Source organism: Ramularia collo-cygni (assembly GCF_900074925.1).
Source record: "Ramularia collo-cygni strain URUG2 genome assembly, contig: RCC_scaffold01, whole genome shotgun sequence".
Lineage (NCBI taxonomy): Eukaryota > Fungi > Ascomycota > Dothideomycetes > Mycosphaerellales > Mycosphaerellaceae > Ramularia > Ramularia collo-cygni.
The window spans coordinates 2,578,254-2,599,238 of record NW_019716255.1 but is presented as its reverse complement, the minus strand read 5'-3'; the positions used below and the strand labels follow the sequence as shown (position 1 = coordinate 2,599,238).

The window sequence follows — 20,985 nt, the reverse complement described above, 5'->3', positions numbered from 1 at the left end:
CGGCAGCAACCGTGCGGAGTCGGCAACACACAGCTCCACGAGGATGCTGATGGTGGACGGGGTGAAGTGAGGTGAGGACGGCGTCGACTGGTCAGTGAAGATGTGAAGTCGAAGCCAGACATTGATGACAAGAGGTTTGAGCTCGGAAATCTGGTCCGTGCGTGCCATGAAAATTGGAGAGCTCGTCAACTACATTGCTCCATGTACCCCTCCCCTTCCTCTCACGTGAGACAAATTTCGCGCGTTGATTCATTATTCCATTCCTTCAATCTACGACTGTAGTGTCGAGTTGCCCTCATCTGCTTCATGCAGAGCTCTGGCACACTTCATTCTTCCATTACTCTACTGCCGTGCCGGAGCAAAGCTCTCCAATCTCTTCTCCAAACCAATCTGCGGATGTCGATGGCTTGCTTCTCTCACTTCTGACGGGGCGCGTCTTGCATCATGCAAATTGTGATGAGTCCGGTGCGAGGCTCACCCCGAGGAACCTCCGTCATCTCCATTGCCTTCCCCTTCTCTGCAGTCTTCAAGCTTGGGGTGGGATCTGCAAGACGCTTCAGATTGGACCGACCGCGGCGACGTCTCAGTGGTGCTGGTCGGGAAGACGTTGAGCAAGTGTCGTAAAGTTCCAYTTCTTCGGTAACGCTGGACTCTATAGACAGTGACCCAGTCAGCGGTGCTTCCGAGCGAAGGGGCCGGATGTAGACTCGCCCACATCTCCGAGACCACTATCTTCCGCACAGCTGTCGCGTGGATTGAGCTCATTGCTCAGTGGTGACAAGAAATTTGCTAGTCCTGATGTCAGCCGGGTCTGAGATAGTGTCACGGCCCGCCGTGACCTCACCGAGGGGTTGCAGCTGGTACATCATGTCGAGCATGGCGTGGTTGACGGCGACAGCTCGGTGGAGCGCAGCGCCCATCTGATCCATGCGGACGTTGCTCTGTTCGACCTTGTCAGTCACGCAGTCCAAACGTGCCTCCATGGCGTGAAGGCGGGTCGAAAGTCCATGTGTGCTGGCCATTTGGTGGATGGATGGCGGAGAGTGAAATTCAAAAGGTGAAGCCCAGTTGTATAGTAATTAGAGGGGTCGTGAGCACGGTTCTCACTTTATACAGCTCCCGCTCGCAAATGGAACTTTTGTAGGGCTAGCGGCCACATTGACAGCAGGGTCCCTGATTGCCAGCAGAGAGATGCAAATCGTGGGGAGTGCCCGCCCCTCTTGATAGCCATCCACTTCGAGGTAGCCTTTCAGCTCGTAGGCATCAATTGTCAATCTCCATTCTTGCGTCCTGATGATATGCCGAGTTTTTGAGCAAGGAGGGTTGGATGTACTCCAATATGGTGAACGTCGAGTCCGGTGCGGTGTTCCATGCTGAAGAGCCTAACACACGAGGTCGCCCGCATCAGCAGTAATGTGGCTTTGGCGGTTTTGCCAACATGAGTGGACTATACCGCACGATGCTCTTGGTAGCCAACCTCTGCTCGACTTTCAGAGACTCCAGTAAGTTGAAGATCTGCGCTTACCCGCCTGGTCCTGGTAACACTCGTTCATAGTAGCTAGCACATGAACAGCACAGTCAATTTTCGGAGCGTACACCAAGTTATACTACCATGGCGGTTTAAATGCCCACACAATAGAATCGATGACCTAGCATTCCGTGTCTGAGAAATGGGTAAGGAAGAGGGAGGAACCAAAAAACACTGGAACCCCGCCGCGGCTTGCTCACGGTAAACGCGGTTCATGGGTCTCAAATGTACTCCAGCTTCGGAAGTGAGCCAGCCGATGGCTCTTCGGTGGGGCGTTGTAGGAGGATTGATCTTCTCAGCAGTATGCCTGCGTGCAATCTTCGTAAAAAGGCTGCGGGTAGTCTCGCGGTGGGACAGTATACAGACCGCGAAATTGCCGCCGTGGGTACGGCAGCTGGACCACGAAGATAGAAGGACGGTCGTCTGGATTGAAGGACGTTGCAGTCGAATGCTATCACTTGCTCTTTGTGGTAGGACACATCAACTGTTTGCGTGAGACTGCAGCGACTATAATACAAGTGGCAGTACGAAGCGTTTGTGCTTGAACAATTGTGTTTCCATGCTCACCAGTACCGGATACGAAAGATCTCTGATCCAAGTCCATAGCAAGCGTACTATGTAGATATGGAAATCCAGGGATGGTCCTCGGAAAGGCCTGTCGGGGCACAGGCCGCGGATTACATTGAGGAAGACGCCCTCTCGTCGACGAAGTTTCCACTGCCGTTTGTCTCCCCGAAAAGTAAGGGTTTTTTGAATGTCGGAGGTAGAAGACGACGGGACTCGAGCAAACCCGCAGGCACGAGGAATCTTGGAAGTCGGAGAGAGAGAGAGAGAGAGAGGAGAGGTGAGATCGGAGTCCGGCAGCGGGTTCTGCGGATCAACCCGCTTGCCCGCTTCGCTCGGAGAACGTGGCGCGTGCTTCGCTTCCGCGCTGCTCATCAACGAGCTTCACCTGCAGCTGCCGCTCGATTGACATCAACACCAATTCTACCTTACCGGTGACCAACATCGAATCAATACATTGGTCCTGCATCATCAAACTTCACACCGACATCGTCTCAACCCAAACAAAATTGGACCAGTCCGCCACTCCGCACCTTTCAATTGTCCGCCGCCATGTCGGACGGCACCATTCTGAAGGCCGACAAGGACTTCACCAAGGAAGTCGATGCGCTTCTTCCAGACGCTGAGAAGCTTGCTAAGGTATGCATGGCCTTACAACTCAACCCGCTCCACTTATTTCCGACTAATGAAATCCACAGGATGGACAAACACAGGCGGCAATCGAGAAGCTGCTCAGTCTCGAGAAGCAAACCCGTCAAGCTTCCGATCTTCCCTCCACCAATCGCCTCTTGATCGCCATCGTAACCATCTCCAAGGACTCCGGCGACTGGAGTTTACTCAACGAGCAGGTGCTCTTGACCAGCAAGAAGCATGGACAGCTCAAGCAGGCCATCACCAAGATGGTCCAGGTCGTCATGACATTCCTCGATAGTGCGCCGAGCATGGAGGTCAAGTTGAGCGTGATCGAGACGCTACGGACGGTCACAGAGGGCAAGGTATGACATGGAAGAGCCTTTACGGCTGTGATTATGCTGACGCGGACGACTGGTAGATCTTCGTCGAAGTAGAGCGAGCGCGTGTTACCAAGATACTGTCTGATATCAAGCGGTCCCAAGGCGACGTCACCGCGGCCAAGGACATTCTGTGCGAGTTGCAGGTCGAGACGTTCGGATCGATGAGCCGGAGAGAGAAGRCGGAGTTCATCCTGGAACAAGTTACACTCTGCATTCAAGATGGCGATTGGACACAAGCAGGCATCCTCGGGCGCAAGATCAGCACACGCTACTTCAACCGCAAGCCCAAGAAGACCGCCGAGGAGATTGAGAAGGAACGCAAGGAAAAGGAAGAGCGGGAACGTATGCGCTCCGATGGCACAATTGGTGACGATGAGCCTGTGGACGACGATGTCACCGACCTCAAGTTGCGCTTCTACGAGCAGCAAATCACGCTGGCCAAGCATGACGACAAGTATCTCGACGCCTGCAAGCACTACCGGCAAGTGCTAGACACCGAAGCCGTGGAGAACGATCCTGAGAAGCTACGCGCGGCCCTCCAGCGTGTTGTCTACTTTGTTCTCCTCGCACCTTACGACAACGAGCAGTCAGACCTCCTTCACCGCATCCAGAAGGACTCTCGCATTGCCACATCATGCCCTGCCGAAGCCGACCTACTCAAGCGCTTCACCATTCACGAACTGATGCGTTGGCCGGCGATTGAGTCCAACTTTGGCGCTCAGCTCTGCGGCACCGATATCTTCGACCAGAAGGCCTCAGATGCAGATCCCAAGGCACACACACGGTGGTTGGACTTCCGCAAGCGCGTGATCGAGCACAACGTCCGCGTCATTGCCAAGTACTACACCCGTATTCACTTCGACCGCCTCACAACACTCCTCGATCTGCCGGCTGGCGAGACGGAGAAGTACATCTCGGATCTGGTGACCAGCAAGACAATCTTCGCCCGCATCGATCGACCACTGAAAATCGTGACTTTCGAGAAGAAGAGAGATGCGGACGAGATTCTAAATGAGTGGAGCGCGAATACGAAAACTCTCCTGGAGCTTTTGGAGAGGATTGACCATCTGATTACCAAGGAGGAAATGATGGCGAGGATTAAGCCGTCGGGCAAATCCAGTGCCAAGGCCTAGGAAGCTGCGGTGACGAGAAGACCCAGCGAAGGTGAGGATGAGTGGCTGGGCGGTGAAGCGCCGGTGCTAGTTGAGAAATGAATAATGTGGTCTCTGTAGCATTGAGCAGCTTTTCGACGCTGAATAGGCCTCTCGGCGGTTAATCTGACTGTATCCTGTAGAGAGCACAGAAGTCAATGCACTGCATTTCAAAAAGAAAGATAATCTCCAAGGAGGCATCTCGCAGCGAGAGTGGATTTCACTCCTCTCTGGAGGCTGCTGGACTACCGCGTACATGTGCTGTCTAGAGAAATGCCTACAGATTCCAGTTCTTAACGACCAAAGGTTCGACTTCTCCTCATTCGTATCGCTGTCATCGCACCTTTTTACTTGCCCTTCCTATGTTATCCGAATGTTTTGGCTCTCGTTGCTGGACCTGTTGTCAGTGGACCCGTCAGGCCGCTGACCCATTCATTGGACACCCTACTGATGGAATGCCACCGTGTGGCACAGCTTGAATCTTCCAACCTGGCCACTGGGTTGAGGCCCTGCCATATTGCTTGTTCCCGCCTTGCCTCCTACCAACAATATGGGTGTGGCTGTTCTCGATAGGCTGCTGAATCGTTAATCTCGGGCGTTTCCTGTGAAATGTCTCGCTCATGCCAGCATCTCCCAAAGTCTAGCCTGCTGCGCACAATTTGATACAACATTTCGCAGGTGAGCTAATGATTCGACGACTTAAGAGAACAGTATTTCACTGTGACTCTGATACGCCAGCGACGAGATCTTGACGGCAAGACGGCCCCCATGCCGCTACTAGGAACTAGGTAGTTCGTCCCGTGCCGTCCTCTTCCCGCTCGCTCACCTCGAGCTTATTTGCGGGTTCGCGTCCCGAAGTGACGAGTCCGCATTTCTTTCGCAGTCGCCATCTCCATCTCCCTGATTGTGATTCTCATAAACGATGAGGCCCAGAGCGGCCCTTGGTGTGCTGAACCACTGTTGTGGGAGCTCTGGTCTGCGAGCTCTCGCAAAGTTAACCCGACCGCGCAAGGAGCTCACGGTCCTCCAGGTCAAAGGTTGGAAACTCCATGAGCCCACGCCTGGTAACCGCCATGGAATCTCACAAGAAGAGGCCGAAACAATACTCCGAGAGAGTTGGGCTGGGAAGAGTTTCTGCGAGATTGCGCGCCTGCTTGTTCGAGCTAGAAGCCCAATCCAAAGAACATTTTACCGCCATGCAGGTCTGGCATGGAGCACGGAAATTGACGAGATTTCAAGACTAGGCACAGTCAAAACGATTTGGGCGAAAATTGGTAAGATTGAAGGGCAGACGGTATACAGGGTCGTTCAAAAATGTTCCTCGAGCTACGCCATGTCCCTGTCCGCATTGAAGATGTCTGAGACATTGCTGATTCGCTTTGTAGGAGGCTCACCCGCAAGTTCGATATCGCGTATTTACAAAGCATATCGACGCCATATAATAGACGACGACGCTACCGATAATCAGAATTCTGGTGCTGCTTGGCCCTCCGCTGCGATCAAGCAGCTAATACACACGCGCCACAATCTCAGAATGCCCCGGAAGTCCATTGCTCTTGTGATGAATAGGACCGAGGCGTCGGTTACAGAGCGATATCACCAAGAGAATCGCACGCTGCCTCGCGGACCCCCGACATGGACCAGTGAAAAGGACCTTCGGCCTGTCACTTCTCGAGGAGAGAAATCATTTTCATGGAAGGATGCGAGACAGGCTCTACCAGTACGAACTTTGGCGGCGAGCCGGAGATGTTCTCTCGTGGTGAAGTCCAGCGGTCCTTTCCATTCGCGATCCTTTTCAACAGCCGTGCCGCTGGTCAATCATCACCATCGAGCCTCAACCAATATGATACTTCTCGGTTCAACTGGGTCTCCACGCGGTGGGGTGATTGAACCCTTCCCAAGACGAATTAAAGCCGATCATCAACGTCGCTTTGTTCACACGCCGGTGCGAGTTACACCCTTCGGCGAGGAGGAGAATAAGATCATAGTGCAGCGGAGACGAGAGCTCGTGTCTTTCCCTGATATTGCAACTGAGCTTAAGCGCCCTTCCGTTGATAGCGTACGGTCTCAATTCTATAGGCTAGTCGCACGTGGTGAACCTGGGAAAATCAGGAGGCGACTAAGCCCTCTGTCGGTTGCCGACTACGACGATATTGCGCACAAGCGAGCGGCCGGCGTTCCGTGGCCGGACATTGGTCCAGTGTATGATCGAACAGCCTGGACATGCATGGAACTGTATAACCAGCATAACAAGCATAGGCTACAACCACACCTCAAGGACCTCCCAAAGCGATTGTGGAACAAAGCCGAGATCTCGGAGCTTTTTGACCGCCGCGATCGTCTTGGTCAATCATGGCCTGAGATTGCTGACAGGCTGCATAGGAGTCAAAAGGCGGTCTACTCAAAATATGGGCAGGTSAAGTTGGATGGTAAAGCTGACCAGTCCAGGGGCAGCAACGAGTATTCCTCGGAGGAGGATCACGTCATTTGTTATTTGCGGGAGTTCCTCGGCCTAGCATGGAAGGAGGTCCACCTACGGCTATCGAAGCGGTCCGTCGCATCTCTGCGGAGACGTTACCATGGCCATCTCGCGCCAAGGAGCGTTTGCTGTTCCGACAAAGCATCTTCAAGATTTGCACGCGCGGACTACGCCTTGCTCCATGATTTACACTGCAAACAACAGCTCCATTGGGATGCTGTGCAGGAGAAGATGCCGAATTGGACGATCAAGGACTTGCAGGATCGGCATGCGCTCCTGATCAAGTGGCCTCCATCATCAACGAGTTGCTCCTCCCTTCTCGAACCACGGCAGACTCGCAAGTTCACAACTGTCACGGAGAGCTCGACGAGCTATTTCGGAACACGTGCAAAAAAAATTCAAGTATCTGCAAGGAACAACACTTTCGGGACTTCGACGATTCCTCTGAGAGGGCAATCTAGGTGTTACAATGTGTCTTCCGTCCGACACCCGCCACCGTCTCTACATTGCTTTATCCCATCGGACATGCACCTCGTGCATCGTGGAGCTACGTTTGGCAAGCCGCAGAGAATTCGGTGCATTTTCACTCTTGCTTCCAAAGAAGCTGCACCACCGGTACCCGAGCAGTCAAGGAACAGACCCTTTGACGATGCTGAGGTCGAGATTATTATCAAGAGGAGAGAGGAGGGCAAGTCCTACCCAGAGATCGCGATGGAGATAGGCCGTCCTATTCCAAGTGTCGCGAGTAAGTTTCGCTGGTGGGCGGCAAAGACTGGTCAGGAGCATTTGATTCGCAGAAAATCCCGAGTTGGAAGATGCGACCACCGGACTATCAAAGAGATGAAGAATTCAGGGATGAGTTGGCATGAAATTGCTACGAAAGACGGCCGAACTGCAGCACACCTATCAGCGTATTACCRTCTTCAGGAAGCAACCCTGGCGCTGGAGGATGCCTCTGCGTTGAAGTCTATACCGAGAAAACCCTCCTTGCACCGCAAGCCTTTCAGTGACAACGAGCTGAAGATTCTGATGCACGATCGCGATGTCCTGAAAAACTCATGGGCGGAAATTGGACAACAGCTCGGACGATCGCCCTGGAGTGTGAGAACTAAATATCATTCCACTCGATCGAAGGGTTCCGTCAATCGCCCCTCGAGTCTCAAGAGGATTTACTCGCAAGAAGAATTGAGCATGCTAGCAGATATGCGTAACGTTCAGAAACTGCCATGGAAAACGATTCAGCTTTCCATGCCGGAGAGATCAATTGTCGCGCTTGCAGATCGCCTCAAGAGAATGAACGCGGAACGTCAGATCGCGCTTCAGGCGTCGAAGAGCTCTGGCCAGCCACCCGAGAGTGAGCAAGGCGTGAAATCTGGGGAAGAGCATCAGAGCGTGCCTGGCCATATTCGACAACATGGTGGCTGACACGCTGCGATCTCTTTTGACAGACTGATGAGGGCTTTGTCGGAACATGAAGCGTCTCACTTTGAAACATTTACAATATGCGCATGCTGTGTGAACATACGGATGCAAGGAAAGTCCTTGACGCGGATACTGTGCACCCGCCCGATTTTCCACAGTATGGGGGAGAGAACAAAATCTTGGTACCTCATCCATACACCTCTACCATAGAAGGATCGGCAATTCGAGTGGGCTCTGCGATCGATGGCTTATCGTCTCACAAGACTGGAGTTGTAGTGCCATCGATGCGATATTGATCGCGGTATGCGACGCACTAGAACAGCTGATACTGCTGTCGCTCCCAGGAATGGCCAAGTCTGCAATGTTGACTTCGATGCAGAAGAGAAGACTGGCGACCCATGCTGGAAGGCCTGGCAAACATGTGCTTGAACATTGCAGTCATGTCATGTCACAAGCAACTCTGGATACAATTCACACTGGAAGGCCGCCCACATTTCATATGTTATCGATTGCGCAACGCGCGCGCACCTTGGAAGGTGAACATGTCACTGAATCAACGACATTTCCCAGACTGCTGCCTGGCACCTTTGCCCGTGATTTTCGAGTGAATGAAGTCGCGGTCGCCGATGTTTCGAACAAATTCTACAAGCTTATTCCGACCCAGCCACATCATCACACTCGTTGCACATCAACTGGGATGGAGCAAACGATGCAGTCCTTCAACACTCTCCTGAGYGTGCGAGATGGCTCCTGGTCTTTCCCAGTCACAGCTGCTCCGCCTCTCCCATCTGCTTCTGTGGATCTCGCCACTTCACTTCCAGGCGACGTTGCCACGGCGACTGTGCCGGACATCCAGACAGCTTCTGACTTCGAGGACGAGCATTCATCGACTACGATTGAGCAGCCCATCCTTTCCAAACCCATCCCGCCATCAACGCCCGTGAAGAGCACCAAGAAGTCTCGGAAGCGCAAAGTCACCGATCCTGATGGCGAATACAAGAGCTCCGGCAACAAGAAGAAGCGCGCAGCACCTACTCCGACCAAATCGAAACCCAAGCGCAAGACCTACGACTACCTCGCCGAGACCGACTACAAGCCCACTTCGAAGGTCGTTGTGGAGTACACTATCGACGACGAGATTGACGATGACCCCGACATCTGCCATGATGACTGCGAGGAAAAAGATGAACAGGACATGATCCATTGTGACGGAGAGGCTTGTCGTCTTGGTGGGAAGTGGTTTCATACTGGATGTGTTGGGTTCGACGGGCCTTTGCCATCGAATATCGAGGATTTTGAGTGGTACTGTCTGACTTGTCGCGAGGAGCTTGGTGTTGGAGAGGATACGGATGGGTTGATCTATCGCGCTGATTCGGGGATTGGAGATGACGGGGATGTGAAGGTGGTGAGTGACGATTTGTGCCCCTCATGCTTGGGACTGTTCATTTTTCTGACAATTCTTAGGTGGCGAGACGTCTGCGTTCTGCGAGTGGATTGTAGATCAATCACACTCTACATTGTTACTACCTGCTGGGTCTCAGGAATGGCAAGGAAGGAGAGACGTGTTCGGTTGGATCAACTACAGTCTAGCACGAGCTCTTCAAATCACGGGCGTGATTACGAAACTACAATGGGCTCTCAAACACCCGGGGCATTTTGTTGGGATCTAGCAGAGGCTGGAGGCGGATTCGAGACAAACAACGGCTGAAAGCAAACCCTACTTTTCCAGTGTACTCGGTGTTGCAACATTGCATCACATACTCCAACTCAAGGAAAAGAGCTATGCCTGGCGAGGATCGTGTCATGGTCTTACTTTCGGAGCGACTCGGTCTTGTCAACAACGAAACGATCTTACCCTTGTAGGCAATAGGCGTCCTAAGTGAACGCCACCTGAAGCCTGCTGAGTGAGCCTGATGGTTCCGCCTTCCACTTATTCGAGCTTTGTGCAGCTCATCGGGCTTCATCAAGGCGACGCCGGCAACGCCTGGATGTCTTCGGGCTATCAAGAAATGCAATAGTCACCCCGATCATGAACTCAATCGGAATAGTGAGTCCAACTGCAAATTCGATGTGCTAACTCACAGACTGCTCGACGATCGCACGAAGGAGATAGGACAGTATAGAGCGAGTCTGGGTGGGAACAGCTGCCTCTCTACAGCGACTCTTTGCATCAAAATTTGGCGCTCTGCTGAATCCTGGATGTGTGGTGAGATTATCCCGGACCCCTTTCACGATTGTTCCAGGGTCGTGATGTACTCCTGCATTAGCGTGGAATCTGTGAAGACACGGTAATGGCTTTCACGTGACATTTGCAGTGCCTGTTTGTGGACTAGACCCGAGATCCAGCTGTTTCTGTTGCATCTCTCTGAGAGGAAGGAGTGGTGGACTAAACCGGTGTGTTACAATGGGTCTTACTTCATTGAGGACTCTGTACATTACATCAACATGCACACGTTGTCCACCATCCACGAACATCTCATTTCATCTCTCTGGACTGGAGGTTGTGAGAACCCACAGACTCCTCCCGAGCATGCCAGCTGTGGTGAKTTGGCAGCGGAGCCGCCTCCCCGAAAGAGCACAGGAGCTGACCGAAGCCTGTGGCACCATGGCGCATGCACAAGACATCGTGGGCTAATTGCCGAATAAGTCATTTCATCACCAGAACTGCCCTGTACACCCACAGGAATAGGAAGCAGGCTGTGGTGCTCGGTGTAGGCGCACGGCGCTGCCGGCCTTCGCTGGTCGAGCCTCCCAACTATGATTCGAAACGCCCCCTACTTGCCGGGGCGCCTTTCCCCTTCGCTGCCTCTATATGATGTACGTCGGGCTCGTCTACTAAATGCAGTCCCGGTTCTTAATCAGTTTGATGCTCTACCACATCTGGTACAGTATAATTGGTGTTGCAGTTCTGCCGCTTCTCACTCCAAGCCGCCTTCTCCTCAAACGTCGCTCACATAGCCATGGCTGACAAGTCAGATCTCGACCAAATCTGGAACTGGAACTCTGAATTACCGACAAGCTCAGAGAAACTTGTCCATGATCTCATCAGCGAAGTCTGCAGAGAACGACCCTCAGCGTTGGCTGTCTCTGCATGGGACGGCGATTGGTCGTATGAGCAACTGGATGCCATCTCAACCCAACTGGCGAACGAGCTCCGGCGACAGTCTGCGGCACTCGGGCCTGGAATCGTCGTGGCTCTCTGTTTTGAGAAGTCAAAATGGACCCCTATCGCGATACTGTCCGTCATGAAGGCTGGAGCAGCATCGATGCTGCTAGATTGTGGTACTCCTCTGCCGTTTTTGGGYCAGATTGTCCAAAAAACGAAACCAAATATACTGCTTGCCTCCGCGAAACACTGGGAGCTGGCCAAGTCCCTTGCGGCTGGTCGTACCACAGTCAAGCTTGATATGGACGCTGTGGACAGGCTCAGCGCTAGCACTCACAATAACGAAGTGGCTCCAACTATAATTGCCTCGGACACGCTTTACATTGTCTGTACCTCTGGAAGTACCACCGGCATCCCGAGAGCTGCCATCATATCTCATGCAAACTTCAGCAGTGCGATTCTGCATCAGCAAAAGGCCCTGGCAATTTCATCGCACTCGCGTATCTACGACTTCTCGTCTTATGGCTTCGATGCTACATGGTTCAATATTCTGCATGCTCTTACAAGCGGCGCCTGTTTGTGCATACCTTCGGATCAGGAACGTCGAAACGAGCTTTCTGAGTCCATCATAAGGTTCAACGCCACCTGGATCGACTTAACACCGTCTGTTGCAAGGCTACTTTCGGAGGAGGCCATTAGCAGCCTTGATACACTGGTCATAGCCGGAGAGCCGGCACAAGAAGCAGACGTGCGTCACTGGCAACAATCAGTGAGTTTGATTAATGTCTATGGACCGTGCGAGTGTACTCCAACAGCCACGATAGCTCAATTGGAACGAAATCAGCAGTTCGGGGGAACTATCGGCCGTGGGCATGGCGTCAACTGCTGGGTACTTCAGCTCGGAGATTGTGATAAACTTGCATCGATAGGTGAAGTCGGCGAGTTATTCCTCGAGGGTCCACTGGTAGGTCAAGGCTATATTGACGAGCCGGAGCAATCCAAACATGCCTTTGTGCAAGACCCACCTTGGCTCACGAGTGGTTCCAGCTGTGTGGACGGACGGCATGGATACGTTTACCGGACGGGTGATCTTGTCCGTCTCGGTGCAGATGGCAGCTTAGCCTTTGTTGGCCGCGCGGATAACCAGGTCAAGATAAACGGTATCCGCACAGACTTGGGAGAGATCGAACATCACGTTCAAAACGTTCTAGACGGCAGATTTGGTGTCTTTGTCGATCTCGTTGTACCGCGAGATGTCGAGAAGCCATGTCTCGTTGCCTTCCTCGAGATAGGTCTCCCATCGGCTGAAGGACTGTTTCAAATGTCGGACTTGAAGAATGCAGCTCAGGGAAAACTCAAGGAAATTCTACCTCACCACATGGTGCCGAGCAGCTTTATGGGACTGGGCCGTTTTCCTCGGTCGTCTTCTGACAAGACAGACCGAAGAAAGTTGCGAGCAATGGCAGAAGCCATGAAGCAAAGCGAATTGGTGGGATCCAAGCCGAGGGATCGGGAGTCACCACAAATTCTGAGCGACGCAGAACGTTGCCTTCGAACACTGTGGTCCAACGTCCTTGGAGTGGCCAAGAGCAAGCTTACCATTGACGACAACTTTTTCGAGCTTGGAGGTGATTCCTTGATCGTCATGAAGCTCGTGAAGGAGGCGCAAGACATAGGTCTCTATTTGACTGTCACCATGGTCTTCACATTCCCAAACCTGCGAGAGCTAGCAAGGGAGGTCACCAAAACTGGACACCAAGCGAAGGCCCATGACTCTCACGTCATGGCTGACAACGTCCTCACTGAGAAGTCGATGTTGATGATCGATGAGGCATCAAAGTTGTGCTCGATTGACCGTGGCCAAATTGAGACTATGTACTCCTGCACTCCACTTCAGGAAGGTTTATTGGCCTTAACATCCCGTCGCCAGAGTGATTACATCTTACGCGAGACCTTTCACTTACGTCCCGAAGTTTCGACAACTCACTTCAAAGAGAGCTGGGAAAGGGTTGTAGCAACTACGCCTATACTGCGCACCCGGATCGTTCATGTTCCTCGCCGAGGACTGTGCCAGGTCGTTGTTGATGAGCCGGCGAAATGGTATGCTGCAGACCGTTGTCAAGAGTTTTTCGCGAAAGATCGACTACCGCGGATGGACTTGGGCACTCCACTGATTCACGTGGGCCTGGTGGAAGAGCCTTCGGCGAATTACTTTGTTCTTTCTGTGCACCATGCTCTCTATGACGGATGGTGTCTCGAGTTGATCCACGAACGATTGGCTTGTGCTTTACGAGAAATGCCACTGGAGCTGCCTCCATCTTTCCAAGGATTTATCAACAAAGCTGTCGATTCTATTGCGGAAGCTGCTCCAGCGTTCTGGGCTAGCCAAATGGCTGGCTTTGAGGGCGTTGTCTTCCCTCGATTACCCAACGCCCCATTCCAGCGAACAACCAAGAGCACTTTCCATCACACGTTCAAGGGGCTACAGTGGCGTCATACTCCGTTCACCCCAACCACATTTATCAGAGCTGGATGGGCACTCACTGTATCCCGCTACGACAGGACTGATGATGTTGTTTTCGGAGTGATTTCAAACGGCCGCAAGGTTGCGGTTGATGGCATCGGCAATATGGTAGGACCAACTATCGCAACGCTTCCCTTCCGTTCAAGGAGCTATGCCGGCAACAGCACGGTTCATCAGTTCTTGCAGCAGACGCAAGATACTGGCACGGCGTTGACGCGATATGAGCAATACGGCCTGCAACGTATACGTCGCATTTCCACAGATACCAGGAGAGCTTGTGAGTTCCAGACTCTGTTGATCGTGGAACAATTGACCGGGGCCTCATGTTCCGCTCTCGACGATTTCACGGTTTCCCCCTCGAACAAGGATACCGATGACAGAATGAAAGAGATCAAAAGCTTCGACACATATGCTTTGTGTATCACCTGCACGTTCGATGACGACTATGTGCATGTCGAGTTTGAACTCGACGATTCTGCCTGCAAGTCTATTCAACCAAAACGACTACTTGCAAGCTTTGAACATGCTTTGCAGCAGTTGTGCAATCCAAACAACAAGATTGTCCCCCTTCGGGAGCTCGACAGTCTCAGCCCCTTGGATCGCAAGGATATCCTGATGTGGAATGCGACGCAACATGAGCCTTCTCGCTCAGGTGTCAAGGAGCTTGTGGAAATTGCTGCGAGGGAACATTCGTGTAAAACGGCAATCTCTGCTTGGGATGGCGAATTGTCGTACGAGGAGCTTGATCGATCGTCGACCAATCTCGCTCGAGACTTGGTGAACAGGGGCGTGACATCAGGTTCAATAGTGGCGATAATGTTGACCAAGTCCAAATGGGCGGTGGTGATAATTCTGGCTGTGATGAAGGCAGGCGCTGCATCAATGCCATTGCATAGCGCAAGAGAAAAGCATGAGCGGGTCGCCGATATTCTGCGAAGAGTACAGCCCAGATTCCTACTGACCTTGCTAGAGAACCAAGATTTGGCGATGGTGCTGCCCGATTCCTGTACGCACGTTCGCCTCGATTCTTGTCGACTCCTCGCGATTCCTGATTTGCACAGCATTGAGCTGCCAGTGGTCAACCTCGAAGACCCACTTTACATTATCCACACATCAGGAAGCACAGGAGTACCAAAGGGCGTTGTCATTACGCATTCCAACTTCGCAAGTGCCATCAAGTATCAGCAAAGTGCGCATGGTTTTCGCCCCGACTCTCGCGTCTTGGATTTTGCCGCATATACCTTCGACGTGGCCTGGTCAAACATCTTCCATACGCTGACCGTGGGCGCTTGTCTTTGCGTACCATCAGAGGACGAAAGACAAAATCTCCTTCCAGCGGCCTTCGAAAAGTACAGTGTTACCCACGCAGACCTGACTCCTTCGGTTGCAAGATCACTTCCGCTTTCGAACATAGCACGACTGAAAACCCTTGTGCTCGGAGGCGAGGAACTTCGCTATGAGGACGCAGCTCGATGGGCACCACTTACTGTGGTCAAGAACCCATTCGGACCGAGTGAATGTACACCTACAGCTACCATTACTGATGTAGAATTCTCATCAGAGCAAGACTCAGAGATTAGCATTGGCAAGGGTCTGGGTGTGAATACTTGGATCGTCGATCCTGACAATCATGATTCACTCATACCAATCGGTTGTGTGGGCGAGCTGCTATTGCATGGCCCAATCGTTGGACCGGGCTATCTCTACAATGAGGAGAGAACGAATGCGGCTTTCGTGGTCGATCCCCCCTGGCTCCGTGACTCGGAGGTACCACATGCGAGGCTATACCGAACCGGTGATCTGGTACGATACGGCTCGAGAGAAGGTGAACTAGTCTTCGTAGGACGCAAAGATAACCAGGTAAAGATCCATGGCCAGCGAGTGGAGCTTGCAGAAATCGAAGGCTTGCTTGCTCGGGTCCCTCACGTGCAGCAGGTAGTATGCATGATACCTGAGGGCCCTTGGAAGAAGAAGCTTGTAGCCGTGGTTGCCTTGGATGGATTCTGCGATGCTGAAAACGAGGGAGAAGATATCAAATTACTTGTGCAGACAGAACCGCTGGCGCGACTGGCGAGCATTCGGAGTGAAGCGGAGAAGACCCTACCATCCCATATGGTGCCATCCAATTGGATCCCAGTCAACAATATACCGCGGAATGTATCTGGGAAGACAGATCGGAAGCGGTTGGTCGACTGGGTTTCTGCATTGGATGCAAACGAGACTTGCCGGAGTGCCTCGAGCTCTGATACCACAAGGGCTCGCCACGCTCGAGATCAAAACGAAACGCTCATTCGGGAAGCCTGCGCCCACATTTTGAATGTTCCGAGTGAACGGATCGATTTGGACGCTTCTTTCGTAGCCAATGGCGGCGACTCAATCACAGCGATGCAGTTGTCATCACATTGTCGAGGGCTTCATTTCTCCATCACGGTTCCTGGTATACTTGGGGCCGAGCGCCTGGCTCAACTAGCTTGTTCTAATGCCAATAAGCCCAAAGTTCCGTCGCTCGATGTGCAAGTCACATCTCCTGATATCTGGTTTGAACTGTCGCCGATCCAGAAATGGTACTTCGACCTCCAGCCAACTGATCTCATTGATGCGAAGAAGCATCGATACRACCAGGAATTCCACATCACCTTCAGCCGTCCCGCGATCGGGAAAACGGTCGCGGCTGCTATAGCGGAAATTGTTCGGCGGCATGATATGCTAAGAGCGCGGTTCATGAAGTCTGAGAACGGTTGGCGACAGCAAATTCTACCATCCACAGCGGTTGACCTCCATCACTTCGAGATTTTTGAGGCGTCTTCGTTTTCAGAGCTCGAGCAAATCAACATGGCGCAGAACCTCAGACTGAGTCCACTCGACGGCCCTGTCTTCTCTGCGGTGTTGGTGGAGGGCCCGGATTGTATGCAGCATCTCTTGATGCATGCACATCACCTGGCTGTCGATTTAGTGTCGTGGCGAATCGTTCTTGGCGATCTGGAGAGCATTCTAACAGCAGGGAGTTCGCCGTCAACGCCGTCGATGTCATTCATCGCTTGGAATGAGTTGCAAATWCGCAGAGCGCAGTCCCCGAATCTCGATCCAGATCGCGTTCTGCCATATGCAAAGCATGTGTCCAATAATCTCCTTTTCTGGGAATTCGACGAACTGAAAACACCCAACCGAGAGCCAGACCAACTTTACCTCAATCTTGAGCTGGACACTGAAACGACTGCCCTCCTCACTCATCAAGCCAATACTACCATGAGCACAAACCCCCAGGAACTCATATTTTCTGCGGTATGGCAGGCCTTCTTTCAGCAGTTCACAGAGCGAAGCGGTTTCACCATTTTCAAAGAAGGACACGGACGTCAAGCTTGGAGCAGTGAGATTGATTTGACACAAACGGTAGGCTGGTTCACCACAATGAGTCCAATGTATCTTTCTGCAGATACAGCGAGCAGTGTACTCAGCACAGTGCGTGTGGTCAAAGACATGTACCGCAGTCTTCCAGGGCAAGGATGGACGTATTGGGCCTCTCGCTATCTCAACCCTGCAGGTGTCGACGCATTCAAAAAGCATGGCCCTGTGCACGAGATGGAGATCAACTATGAAGGCCAGTATCAACAGCTCGAAAGAGGCGATGGTCTCTTCAGTGTCCTCCACCTGTCCGGAGGGTCTGAGCTCGGTGATGAGTTACCCGCTGGTGCTCTGTTTCGCTTGGCAGTGGTGATTGAGAGTGGAACCACTCAGTTATCATTTATTTGGAACCGACATCTTGCACACCAAGAAAGGATACGTCTCTGGGCCGCAGGTATCGTGCCGGCTTTGCGGAACATCTGCTCGGAACTYGTTGCCATTCAGGGACATCATCTCACACTCTCCGACTTTCCTGAGCTCAAGCTCGATTACCCGTCCTTGGATCGATTGACACAACACGTTCTACCACCGATACAAAGTGCCAATGGCTCGGAAGTTCACCATGTTCTTCCATGTTCTCCTCTGGTTGCCGGCATACTCATAAAGCAGATCAGATCACCTGGAACTTATATGACTTCTGATACGTACAAAATTGGTGCGCATGGTGTATGGGACACAAAGGTCGATATCCACAGCTTGGCAGATGCATGGCAGCAAGTCGTCAATTCTCAGCCCTCGTTACGTACCGTCTTCATCGATGCTGTTGACACAGCTTACGCCTTCCATCAAGTCGTACTCAAATCAGTCAAAGCCCATGTCACTCTTCTGACAGCAGATGATCGACTATCTGCAGAGCAACAACTAAGTGCGATGAATGAGCTACGACCTGGTGGTCTGGAGCCGCCCCATCGACTCCTTCTATGCCAAATGCAGGACACCATGGACATACTTTGTCGAATAGATATGAGCCACGCCATCACAGACGGCACCTCCGGCCCAATTCTACTACAACAGTGGTCTTTGGCTTACAGCGGATCCCATATCGGATCTCCCGATCTCCAAAACACCAGTCGTAATCTCGTGAAGCACTTTGCAGCTGGGCAAGAGCGTGATCGGAAGACTACGTATTGGCGAACCAAATTGAATGCCGTAAGTCCATGCATCTTTCCGCGGTCCACGACGGGCATCCTTCAATCTGCCGTTATCGAGCATCGACAACATACTTCGACCATACGAGGGCAGCTTGCTGTTGACATTCAGGAGTTCTGTACCAAGTCTTCAACCACAGCTGCCAGTGTCTTCCAAGCCGCTTGGGCATGTCTTCTGGGGAAGTACACAACCTCCCATCAAGTTTGCTTTGGCTACTTGACCTCGGGCCGAGATTTGGATATCCCTGAGCTGGAGAATGCCGTAGGTGCTTATACTAATATGTTGGTTTGCCAAGTCGACACATCTGTCGCAAAAGGTACTGTTTTGGTGTGTGAGCTACAACAGCAGATGTTACAAGATTTGGAGAACCAGCATGTCTCCTTGGCGGAGATTCAGCATCAATCTAATACGAGCCTGGGAAAGCCGCTCTTCAATTCCATCGTGAGTATTCAGCGCGCTACTAATGATGATTTCAAAGAGGAGCTCGCTGGAGATACATCTCCTGGAGATGGTTCACTCCGCTTTACATTACTCACAGGCAAAGATCCTTCGGAGGTGAGTCTCAGATGATATCAAACCTTGCGACGAAATGTGTTGGCTAATACCAGATTAGTTTGATATCGTATTGGCAGTGGCATACTCTGCCACTGTCGTTGAGCTTTGCGTTGAGGCTAGACCCGACTATTTGTCGCAACAAGAGGCAGAGGGTATCCTTTCTGCTTTTCAAGATATCGTGGCGGACATTCTGCGCGGAGCGGGTGTGTAATTTTGATCGTAAATTGATGAAATTTCGAATAGAGAGGGTGCGTTGTTTTCGCATGAAACCGCGTGAAATTTAACTCTCGAAAGCTAGACTGCAACAATGACTACTAGTGAGATATCATACTAATGTTTGGCAATTCCAGAAAGAAGGCGTACATTCTCAGACTTTAGTCTTCCCTTTCTTCGCTCACCTTTCCCCAGAACCGGTGACTTCCGTGATCGCCTGGCTGACAACCATAGCCGTACATTGCACACCCCTTCTCCAAGTTATCCCTGGTAATCAGCTCGTCCACAGTCATGCCGATATCCGAAACTGAATCCTTCGAAGATAGAGAGAGACTTCTTCTACTTTTCCCTGAACTGCTTCCACTGCTCGCACGTCATTCCAGGTTTCCATTCTATCAGTTATTGCTACAGTTTAGCCACAGCTGCTTTCCATCACTGGATGTGGTCACGTCCAGGCCACATTTCACATGCAAAAATCATTTGTCTACGACATCTCTCGATTGCTCGAAGAAATCGACTTCCTTGGGATCTTTCGCAGGCGACGGGCTTAGCTACGGAGTGGCTGTTGTGGCTTTCTTGTTTTGGTGACCTTTGTGTTCCTTCTTTCTGCCTATCATGAGTGTTTTGGTGGGATGTACTATGTGCAAGGGTCCGGTGGGCCGTCTTAGGTGTCTGGACGAGCCTGCTGATGCCTCTGTAATCGAGAGTTACTTGAAGACATGCGACGTTGTTTCAACGCCGTACTGTCCGAAAGCTTCTACAACGATGCAAATGTCGCCGCTGTTTTCGGAGGGTAATTTCTCGAACCAGTTTGTGACTTATAAATTAGAGGAACGAGTAGAGATTATACCGCGTGAGACACTCTTTTCCCATCGAATTCAAACATCAAGAACATTGAATGAGGAGGGACATCTCAAAAGAAAGGAGTGCTTCTGCTAGTCTAGAGACCCTTTACAAACCCGATTCTCGGTATCATCCTAAACGGCTTTCGCACCATCGGCCTTCATCAACGTGCCCACAGCTATAAGCACTCTCTTAATCGTCTGTCGCTTCAAGCTGCTATCCTGGGCCTTATCTTGCTTCTTGATGAAAGTTTTCCATGCACTTTTCGTCATTCCAGGCTTCCATTCTTTCAGCCTTTTATACAACTCAGTTGCAAAAGCTGTAGGAGCGGGCAAGGGCCCCCCATAGTTTGTGATGAGTGTATCAAATTCTGTCATGAATGCTACTTCTTCGGCGGACTTGGGTGGAGGTGGGCGTTGTGGTGTGGCAGCCGATTGAGGATTCTTTTGATGGTTCTTGTTCTTCTTTCTTTTTTTGCCTCCCATATTCTGTAGTTCTATGGGTCGATTTATCGTCTGATGATGTTATGATGTCTATAAAGATGTTTTTGAGGCCAGAGGACGTGGCATGAACAAAGCGCGGTGGCAAGCTTTCTACCAACATGTAGATCCTACGACCAAATACTTTCAGGGGTCTACACCAGTCGATAGCAGCGTCTCGGAGAATTTTAATTTGACTCATGTCTTTGAGTCTCATCATGTATCCCAAGGACAGAGCTAGGAGCAAGATCGGTCAGGGAAAACCACATTCATGGCGTCCTCGGAACAATATTTGTTCCGGTCCAGCGGCCAGATCTCCTGACTTGGACAGAACTCATCTTCACCAAGTAAATCTAGTAATATCACCACCATGGTCAACCGCCACTGATCTTACTCATCTGGCTTCGACGACCGACTGGTGACCTCAAAACAAGAATTWCAAGACCTCCTCATCACTCTCAAAGATAACAAGCTCCGGCTCAAACAGCATCGAGCAGAACTAGTCGCGAGAGATGCAGTACGGGACCCCGTTGCTATCAGTTCGCAGAAGTATTGCG

At 51.7% G+C, this 20,985-nt stretch overlaps 5 protein-coding genes; 4 read left to right on the top strand and 1 right to left on the bottom strand.

Annotated features, from left to right (window-relative positions):
- Positions 1-416: 416 nt before the first annotated feature.
- On the bottom strand, positions 417-1,022 carry RCC_00889 (uncharacterized protein; the record flags this gene model as incomplete). XM_023766095.1 has 3 exons in its annotated part: positions 417-652; positions 712-789; positions 845-1,022. 3 exons carry the CDS (start codon positions 1,020-1,022, stop codon positions 417-419), a joined length of 492 nt encoding a protein of 163 aa, XP_023621863.1.
- Positions 1,023-2,644: 1,622 nt separating this feature from the next.
- RCC_00888 (related to RPN5-subunit of the regulatory particle of the proteasome) lies at positions 2,645-4,238 on the top strand (the record flags this gene model as incomplete). XM_023766094.1 has 3 exons in its annotated part: positions 2,645-2,731; positions 2,806-3,087; positions 3,144-4,238. The coding sequence occupies 3 exons, from the start codon at positions 2,645-2,647 to the stop codon at positions 4,236-4,238; spliced, it is 1,464 nt and encodes a 487-aa protein (XP_023621862.1).
- Positions 4,239-5,178: 940 nt separating this feature from the next.
- Positions 5,179-8,160, top strand: RCC_12271 (uncharacterized protein; the record flags this gene model as incomplete). Its single annotated transcript, XM_023766093.1, has 1 exon — positions 5,179-8,160. The coding sequence occupies one exon, from the start codon at positions 5,179-5,181 to the stop codon at positions 8,158-8,160; it is 2,982 nt and encodes a 993-aa protein (XP_023621861.1).
- A 706-nt stretch (positions 8,161-8,866) lies between these two features.
- On the top strand, positions 8,867-9,657 carry RCC_00887 (uncharacterized protein; the record flags this gene model as incomplete). XM_023766092.1 has 2 exons in its annotated part: positions 8,867-9,562; positions 9,622-9,657. 2 exons carry the CDS (start codon positions 8,867-8,869, stop codon positions 9,655-9,657), a joined length of 732 nt encoding a protein of 243 aa, XP_023621860.1.
- A 1,460-nt stretch (positions 9,658-11,117) lies between these two features.
- On the top strand, positions 11,118-19,104 carry RCC_00886 (uncharacterized protein; the record flags this gene model as incomplete). XM_023766091.1 has 2 exons in its annotated part: positions 11,118-18,893; positions 18,952-19,104. 2 exons carry the CDS (start codon positions 11,118-11,120, stop codon positions 19,102-19,104), a joined length of 7,929 nt encoding a protein of 2,642 aa, XP_023621859.1.
- Positions 19,105-20,985: the final 1,881 nt, after the last annotated feature.